Raw genomic sequence first — 10,304 nt, 5'->3', positions numbered from 1 at the left:
GTCAAAATCTTCAAACATATATTTGTAGTAGTCATCATCGGATTCAGCATTGTCTGCAATGATTTCTCCTGTAAAATACAACATTTCACACGGAATTATATGGTCACGTAGTAGGCTGCCAAGCTCAATGTCAGCCTTGAATTTGGCTGCTAAATGTTGGCATAATATTCCACGCTGTGGAATTTCAGGGGGACTGAAGAAATTAAAGAACTATTCAATTGGTACAGTTTTCGTAACTGTTCTGCAAGTGCTTCGAGCTTTGTGCTTCAGTTTTGTTTGAATTGTTTTCACCGTCACATTTTTTGCCCTCCCTCCAATCAAATTTGCAGACTGTGCACCCCAGGATTTGTGGTTCACCACAGAATGATGGAAGCGCCCGCAAATCCATCTGATATACTTTCGTAATCACCTCATTTGTGAAATACTCATCAGGCTCGAATTTAAATTCCAGAGTGAAGTTCCGCGGCTTCTCATGCTCTGTCCATTAAACACTCGCATCTTGCAGATGCTTTAATACGGGCTCGTCATGCTCCTGTAACATGCCACTGAGCACATGCACGTTCTTGAAGACTTAACCAGAATTGCGGAATGCTCGCTGGCTGTTCCGCCTCGTCTGATTTGTCGTCCTCCACCTGGATTTCTTTCGAATCCACATAAACCGTGCCGCTGTAATATTTTGTAGGGATCTGTAGTATTCAGCTGGCCAGCTGTCTTCTGGGACACATAGTCGCTCAACTAAATTTAGGATTCACATCAATCTGCTCCTATGATGGAGTCAATGTCATGTCTACAATATGAATCAGTAACGTGTACCTCATGTCTTCCATGGAAAGCACAAATTTGCATGTACCGAGGGTCTCCATTGTTCTTGTTCCAAAGTACACCGGCAGCCCTGGCCAATCAGCATCTTTCAGCTGCGTGTTGATCTTTTGCAAAGCAGGCTGACTGAGGAGGTTGGCTCTTGTTTTAGGATCAAAGTCGCAATGTAATATTGAATTGTTCAGTAACACCATGAATTTCCACCTAGTTTTAATGGTTTCAGGAGAGATCTTACTAGCTTCAGTCCAACTTCAAATTTTATTTTCATTATTTTTGTTTGGACTCTTCTGGTCCTTAGCTGCGATGAGATTGATGAAAAACTGTTCTTCGGTATTTATCTCCTCAACTACATTTACTGATCTTATATGGTCCATTGTAGGACGAGCAAAACATTGTTTTGCAAAGTGCGCAACATGGCTGCACCTGGAACAGATTTTTCCAAAGGCCGGACATTTCCATGGGGCATATCAAGTGCCACACTTTTGGCACAAGATGGCGGTGGCAGCTCCTGTCGGCCACTTAAATTGGCCAACTGCCCTGAGACCATATTTCTTCATGACATGCGTAACAGTGTTAATGTCGCTGACGTCTTCTTCTGAGTTGCCGCCAAAATGTTTTGAGCAGAGTGTGCAGATTCTCTGTGCAGCTATCTCGCTCGCTTGTCAAATCTTTACTGCCTGTTCCAGCACCAAATCTTCCTCCTGCAACAACCTTTCCCAGAGCTTACCATTAGCTACACCAAAGACAATTTGGCCGTGGATCAGTGAAGATTTCAGGCTCTTGAAGTTGCATGATGGGCCTTCAGCCTCAAGTCAGTGACAAAACTGTCAAACAATTCACCAGGTTTTCGGGTGTGCATACGGAACATGTATCGCTCAAACATGTCCTTCTTTGTAGGGGAGCAATGCCAATCAAAGTGCCTAACAACTTCATCATATTTCTTGCAATCCTCCTCATTGTCGAATGCAAACAGGTTCTGCAGTTCAATTGCTTGTGGACCTACCACCATTAGCATCAACACATCAGGCCTTTCATCAGGCTGGGCTAGGGCCGAAACATCGAGATTGAACTGCTGCTTGAATGCCGCCAGTTTTCATCTACATTACCGGATATCTGAAGCTGGTGGGGGGCTCTCAGTCCGTCCATCTCAAGCTTCAGCATCTTCTAGTGCGTTGAGTTGCCTCAGGTTGCAGTTCACCAGATCGGTCTGTCAGCTGAATGCTTAACGTTGTCACTGCCGTTGTTACCTTCAAATTTTCAGCATTCGTGGTACCATGTTGTGTTTGGCTTTTGATGTCTTGCAAATGAATCCACAAAACACCTTGACTTGTCCAAACCAGGATCTTTATTGAATCACACGTGATAGCAATCTGTTACAGAGCAGGTTATCTTTTTTTTTCTTTTTTCTTAAATTTAGAGTACCCAATTCATTTTTTTTCCAATTAAGGGGCAATTTAGCGTGTCCAATCCACCTGCACATCTTTGGGTTGTGGGGAAGAAACCCACTGAAACACAGAGAGAATGTGCAAACCACACATGGACAGTGACCCAAGGCCGGTATCGAACCTGGGACCTCAGTGCCATGAGGCAGCAGTGCTAACCACTGCACCACCGTGCTGCCCTGCAGAGCAGGTTATCATGGAGTTTCTCTGTACTCCTCTGGAACTACACCGAGCATGACTGTCCACCTGTATGTCTTACAACTATCCCTGACAACCATCTGCCGATGGCCGGATGTGCCCCCACTTATATTGGAGTCCCTTGTCACAGGATCACTGTCTTGACCACATGGTGTATCATTTTTTAAAAATAAAATTAGAGCACCCAATTTAGCGTGGCCAATCCACCTAACCTGCACATCTTTGGGTTGTGTGGGTGAAACCCATGCAGACATGGGGAGAATATGCAAACTCCACACGGACAGTGACCCAAGGCCGGGATTCGAACCCGGGTCCTCAGCACCGCAGTCCCAGTGCTGACCACTGCACCACATGCCACCCTCACATGGTGTATCTTCACCGCCACCTACTGGTTGGAGTCACATACCATCCATCTATGATATTATAGAATTTACAGTGCAGAAGGAGGCCATTTGGCCCATCGAGTCTGCACCGGCTCCTGAAAAGAGCACCCCACCCAAGGTCTACACCTCCACCCTATCCCAACACTAAGGGCAATTTTGACACTAAGGGCAATTTAGCATGGCCAATCCACCTAACCTGCACATCTTTGGACTGTGGGAGGAAACCGGAGCACTCGGAGGAAACCCACGCACACACTGGGAGAATGTGCAGACTCCGCACAGACAGTGACCCAAGCCGGGAATCGAACCTGGGACCCTGGAGCTGTGAAGCAATTGTGCTAACCACAATACTACCGTGCTGCCCCAAATTGCTTACAGGCATATCACCACAGTGGTCAGCCAGAGAATTACAGCACAACCATGATATCATTACATCCCCTTTCCTTTGAAAGAATAAATTAATACATTATCATCAGTACATTTACATGGGATATCAGAATTATGCTCAGGAACTGCTGATCTAGCTGACACTGCAGCTTGCATTGATTCTGATGTAGATTCGTCATCCATCACGATGTTGTGAAAGTTTTCTCTGGTTTTCAAGAGTGTGTAATGATTTCTTCTTTAAACCAACCTATCCACTGTATGTCCATTGCAGGAACGAGGTGCCACTTCTTCAAGTACAATGGTTTTTTTTCGACCAATTGCCTGAATCTCCTACTCTCACAATATCATTATTACTCAGAGGTGGTAAAGTCCGAAACTCTCTATCATGTAACTGCTTTTGTTTCTCTTCAAAGTTTTGCATTTCCTGCAGTACCACTGCATTCTCCCCCTTCTTTTCCAAGTATGGAAGTGTGGTACGCAACTTTCGATTAATGAGTAACTCTGCTGGCGATCTATCATGTGACAATGGCGATGCTTTGTAACTCAATAATGCGTGGTATGGATCAGATTCGCTGTCCATTGCTTTCTTCAACAATATGTACACCTGCTCCTTGGTCTTTCCGGTCCTGGCGCCAGAACAAAGAAGTGGAAATGGCGATCAGTTATCCGATGGCAGTTGGCCTGCGCAAAGGTCACCCCGTAACCAAGAATGAGACCGCCCCAAGGCAGTGCCGTAGAAGAGGATGCCGAACCAAGCACACCAAGTTTGTCAGAGATCTGATCCGTGAGATCTATAGTTTTGCTCCCTATGAAAGGCATGCAATGGAATTGCTGAAGGTCTCTAAAGACAAGCGTGCACTCAAATTCATCAAAAAGCAAGTCGGCACTCATATCCGTGCAAAGAGGAAGAGGGAAGAACTCAGCAATGTGCTAGCAGCAATGAGAGAGGCAGCTGCAAAGAAAGATTCATCTGTACAAAGTTGCTACCATTAAAGTTATTTCAAAGTTTTTAAAAAAACAATATGTACACCTTTTTCATTGGCTTGAGGGTATAAAGAACTCAACGTGACGTGTTTGAAATCATACGTGACTGCCACTCTTTACAGCTAAATTAAGGACTGTTGTCACTGACGACGACTTGCGGAATTCCGTGTCTGGCAAAAATTGACTTGGTACGCAGTATTACACTGCTTGGCGCTATGCTTGACAGTAGAGCCATTTCGGGATAGTTTGAAAAATAGTCTATGATTATTAAATAATCTTTCCCTCGTAGGTGGAAGAGATCCATAGCTACTTTCTGCCATGGTAGGTAAATCAGGTAATTGTATAGGTTCTCTTGTTTGCTTGCAATGATGAGTCTGGCATGTGTCACAACAACTGGCCATCCTGTCAACATCCTGATTTATACCTGGCCAGTAAACAGAGCCACGAGCTCTCCATTTACATTTTCCAATCCCAAGATGTCCTTCGTGTATCCTCTTTAATACATCCTTGCGAAGACACTGAGGTACGACAATAGTGGTTAAACTAAGTACCATCCATTAATGATACTGAGTTCAGATCTTATCCTGTAGAACTCCATACATTGACCTCTGGGCCAGTGTGAGTTGATGTTCCTCATCACCTCTTGAAAAGTTGGATCCTTCCTTGTCTCTTCTTGGATTTCATGTAGTTATGTATCTGATACTAGTAGTTGTGTGGAAATAAGATTGACACGCAGATCTACATCTTTAGTAATCTCACCACCAATACTTTGCATTGGTGCTCTTGATAATGCATCTGCTAAGAACAAATATTTGCTTGGCGTGTGGATGAGATTGAAGTCACAGCGTTGTAACTTCATCATCAACCTCTGAATGTGCAGAGACATCTGGTTGAGATTTTTTGATGATGTTAACCGAAGGATGATGATCTGTCCCACCTGGCCAAATGGAAGCCCATAGACATAGTCATGGAATTTCTCCAAGCCTACAACTAAACCCAGGCATTCTTTTTCAATTTGAGCGTATCTCTGCTCTGTTGTTGTCATAGATCGTGATGCATACGCGACTGGTTTGCAATCTGGTCATGCTTGAGTTACAGAAGAACTGATCCCAGACCATCTTTGGACGTATCTGTTGGCACTTTTATCTGCTTAGATGGATCACAAAATGCGAAAACTGGCATGGTGGTTAGTAAAGTCTTGAGCTTCTACCACTCTTGCTCAGTCCAAGTGAAATTTGCTGTCTGTGCAGGAGATCACGTAGATATGATATTTTTGCTGACAGGTTTGGAATGAATTAATGAATTTCCCGATAAAATTGAACATATGCATCACTCTTAAGATAGCTTTCTTGTCGTGTGGTTTTGGCATGTTGAGAATTGCTTGGATTTTGTCCTTGTCAAGGTTCAATGCCATGCGATGAGAGCTTGTCACCTAGGAATATGACCTCAGTTACTCCAAATTGGCACTTTTGTTTGTTGAGCTTCAGCCCATTTCTCCTGATGCTCATTACAACTTTCAACAACCTCATATTGTGCTCTTCTATGGTTGAGCCCCAAACGATGATATCATCAACATACACAGGTACCCATTCGATGCCTTCGATTATGTGCTCCATGGCACGGTAAAAATTTCTGATCCCGACATTATGCCAAACGGCATTCTCAAAATAATAATAATAAATAATAATCTTTATTGTCACAAGTAGGCTTACATTAACACTGCAATGAAGTTACTGTGAAAATCCCCTATTTGCCACACTACGCCGCCTGTACACGGAGGGAGAATTCAGAACGTCCAAATTACCTAACAGCACGTCATTCAGGACTTGTGGGAGGAAACTGGAACACCTGGAGGAAACCCACACAGACAGTGACCTAAGCCGGGAATCGAACCTGGGACCCTGGAGCTGTGAAGCAACAGTGCTAACCACAGTGTTACCGTGCCGCTCACAAAGCAGTACCATCCAAGTGCTATTATTGTCAGTGCAGTGTTTTGTATTTTTTTCCTCTAGCTTTGGTTGTCAGAAACACTGAGATGCATCAAGTTTCATAAAAAATTATGCACTAGCCATCTCAGATATGATTTCCTCATGCTTTGGTATTTGGTAATGTTCTCTTTTAATTTTAAGATATTAAGATCTTTAGGATCCATTCATATGCAAATATCAACATTCTTTTTCTTTACACAAACCATGGAGTTTACCCAGTTGATTGGTTCTTCTATCTTTCTGATTACTTTTAATTTTGTCATTCTGTCTAGCTCCTTTTTGAGGTGATCCCAAAGAGGTGCAGGTATGCTTCTTGGTGCCTGTATCACAGGTTTTGCATCCCCTTTGAGTTGTATCTTGTAAGTGAATGGTAGTGTACCAAAATCCGTGAACACAGCGCTGAATTTGCTGATAATGTTCTCAGAATCGTTGGAGTGTTGATTCAATCCATTGTGGATGCTGTATACCAACTGCACTAGACCTAATTCTTCACAGGACCGATCACCTAATAATGAATCCAAGCCCTTGGTACAAAATTGAGTGGAACGGAATAAACTGTGTTCTTCACATTTAATGCTTGAACCATTATAATTGCTCAGATATTTTTTGATTTCATCTAATCGGCTGCATTTTTAGATTTTTTTCTTTAAAATTTAGAATGCCCAATTCATTTTTTCCAATTAAGGGCAATTTAGCGTGGCCAATCCACCTACCCTGTACATCTTTGGGTTGTGGGGGCGAAACCTGAATTTTTAATTTTTAAAATCATATTGGCTTTGGCACCAGAGTCTAACTTCAATCGGACCACTGTACCGTTCACTTCAAGTGGTAGCAGCCATTTGTCCTCAACAATACCGTGGGCAGCACGGTAGCCTTGTGGATAGCACAATTGCTTCACAGCTCCAGGGTCCCAGGTTCGATTCTGGCTTGGGTCACTGTCTGTGCGGAGTCTGCACATCCTCCCCGTGTGTGCGTGGGTTTCCTCCGGGTGCTCCGGTTTCCTCCCACAGTCCAAAGATGTGCGGGTTAGGTGGATTGGCCATGATAAATTGCCCTTAGTGTCCAAAATTGCCCATAGTGTTGGGTGGGGTTACTCTTTCTAAGAGCCGGTGCAGACTCAATGGGCTGAATGGCCTCCTTCTGCACTGTAAATTCTATGATAATAAAGTTTGTAAACCTATGATAAAAAAATGGCCTCCTTCTGCACATAAGATCTCCTTCTCTTCGGGGCCTCAAGGGTGGTATGTCTGGACCACTGCCTGCTGGACCTGTGGTCAAAAGTTGTTTCTCTGCACATGTTTCTTCATGAGGGGTAGGTAGTATGTGGCTACTAACTAAATGGAGTTTTTCACAGCAACATGGATAGACCCATCCTTCACAAGACAAGGAATGGAAAAAACCTCCGCACAGACTCACACTTGGTGTGTGTTTATTGAGTTGTGACAATTATGAGGTTATTCTATTATTATGTTTTTGGACTGTAGCTTTAAATTTAGGTCAATGAAGGTGATCATGTGACCTGTCATGTGGTCTGTCTGACTATCATTGGTGGTTGGATTGCTAAAAATCAAAAGGTTTAGATTGATATATTGAGAGGAAAATGCAAGGTATTTATGCTTGGAGACAATGACAGTAGTCTCTGAGTTTGCAATGAGTCTTCTCCGTGTCTCCCAAAGTCCATAGAAACATCGATACGAATGTACGAATTAGGAGTTGGCCGTTTGGCTCCTCGAGCCTGCTCAACCATTCAATAGGATCATGGCTCCTCTGATTGTGGCCTCACGACCATTACCCTCCCTTCCCCGATGCCTTTTGATTCCCTTGTTAATGAAGAATCTATCTACTTCCTGCAAAATAGTCAAAATCCCTGTTTAAACCATCTTTGGGAAGAACGTTCCACAGACTGTTAGGATATGGACCAAACATCAACATTTATTCAGAACACCAAACAATTTTTTAATTTTGTAAAACTGTGAGGAAAGGATAATTCACCCCAGGAGTGATAACTCCGATCAATGAGTAACTTTTATGTGAAAACAAACTTAAATTTAAATGCAGAATCATCCACATTAACAATGATCAGTTAAACGTTCGTTTTTTAAAAAATGTAAAATAAATTTAGCATACCCAATTCATTTTTTCCAATTAAGGGGCAATTTAGTGTGGCCAATCCACTTAACCTGTACAACTTTGGGTTGTGGGGGCGAAACCCACGCAAACACGGGGAGAATGTGCAAACTCCACACGGACAGTGACCCAGAGCCGGGATTGAACCTGGGACCTGAGCGCCGTGAGACAACAGGGCTGACTCACTGCGCCACCGTGCTGCCCCTAAACAGTTCTTAAACACAAGGAAGCATGTAAATTTACTATATATACCTGCTACTAACTCCAAATAAGCAACCCATTACAGTTCAAATGCCACTTTTAAATAAAGTTAAAAAACAGATTACTTGCTTAGTTGTGTAGAGACTTTTCGAGAGGGAGAGATCCTTTCAGGAGCAGAACCAGTACACCTCTGCTCAACCTGGCAGCATTTGGAAAAACTGCTGTTCAACTTAAAATCCTTCTGTCTAGATTTCTGGATTCTAGATTTTGTTTATTGTCACGTGTACCAAGGTACAGTCAAAAGTATTTTTCTGCGAGCAGCTCAACAGATCATTAAGTGCATGAAAATAAAATAAAAGAAATACATAATAGGGCAACACAAGGTACACAATGTAACTACATAATCACTGGCATTGGGTGAAGTATATTGGGGTGTAATGTTAATCAGGTCAGTCCATAATAGCGTTGTTTAGGCGTCTGGTAACAGCGGGGAAGAAGCTGTTTTTGAGTCTGTTTGTGCATGTTCTCAGACTTTTGTATCTCCTGCCCGATAGAAGAAGTTGGAAGAGGGATAAGCCGGGTAGGAGGGGGTCTTTGATTATGCTGCCCGCTTTCCCCAGGCAACGGGAGGTGTAGATGGAGTCAATGGATGGGAGGCATATTTGTGTGACAGACTGGGCTGTGTTCACGACTCTCTGAAGTTTCTTGCGGTCTTGGGCCGAGCAGTTGCCATACCAGGCTGTGATGCAGCCAGATAGGATGCTTTCTGTGGTGCATCTGTAAAAGTTGGTAAGAGTTAATGTGGACATGCCGAGACTCAAATCCTATGGCAAATTGCAAAACTACAGACAGACCTGGTTCCTCCCATTGATTACAGCATCTGTATCCCACTAGGATGTCACTTGCCCTGCTTAGCTCAGACTAAATACAGTCCCTCATCAATATCTACTCTCCAGGGAATCTCCAGCAGTAATAACAATGTTCCATTTGCCCGCCATATGTAAACAAGTAAATAATAATAATTTTTATTGTCACAAGTAGGCTTACATTAACATTGCAATGAAGTTACTGTAAAAAGCCGCTCGTCGCCACATTCCGGCGCAAGTTCGGGTCATAGAGGGAGAATTCAGAATGTCCAATTCACCTAACAGCATGTCTTTCGAGACTTGTGGGAGGAAACCGGAGCACCCGGAGGAAAGGATGCAGACACAGGGAGAACATGCAGACTCTGCACAGTGACCCAAGCCGAGAATCGAATCTGGGACCCTGGCGCTGTAAAGCAAAAATGCTAACCACTCTGCTACTGTACTGCCCTAGAAGTGGTTAGAAACAACCATGACCTCACCTTTACGGCTCTTTAATTACAGTTTTAGCTGATCCACAACACTACTGAAACAAATATATACCTTAACCCAGATTTATAAAAACCTTACTGCAACAGATATGAAATATAATATATAACAATTTCAACATTCATCACAAGATGCATGAGAGAATCTTTCTTCCTCATCTCTGCCTTTAATGGGAGATCTCTTCTTTTGAAACTGTGTTCCCTGGCTCTGCTTGCACCCACAAGGGGAAACATTATTCCTGCATCCACCCTGCCAAGTCACCTCACAATCTTTATGTTTCAATAAGATCATGTCTCATTCTTCTAAACTCCATCGGTATCGGCCCAATCCGACCAACTTTTCCTTATATGATAAACCCCTCATCCCAAGTATCAGTTGAGTGCAACTTCTCTGAACTGCTTCCAATACTACAATGATCCTTCT

The 10,304-nt window shown here is 43.2% G+C and overlaps 1 protein-coding gene across 1 annotated transcript; it reads left to right on the top strand.

The window, feature by feature from the left end:
- Window positions 1–3,864: 3,864 nt before the first annotated feature.
- Window positions 3,865–4,222, top strand: LOC140407838 (large ribosomal subunit protein eL36-like). Its single transcript, XM_072495078.1, has one exon. It carries the CDS (start codon window positions 3,881–3,883, stop codon window positions 4,220–4,222), a length of 342 nt encoding a protein of 113 aa, XP_072351179.1. The 5' UTR covers window positions 3,865–3,880.
- Window positions 4,223–10,304: the final 6,082 nt, after the last annotated feature.

The sequence above is a fragment of the Scyliorhinus torazame genome, chromosome 2 (assembly GCF_047496885.1).
Source record: "Scyliorhinus torazame isolate Kashiwa2021f chromosome 2, sScyTor2.1, whole genome shotgun sequence".
Lineage (NCBI taxonomy): Eukaryota > Metazoa > Chordata > Chondrichthyes > Carcharhiniformes > Scyliorhinidae > Scyliorhinus > Scyliorhinus torazame.
This window is presented reverse-complemented; position numbering and strand designations above follow the sequence as displayed.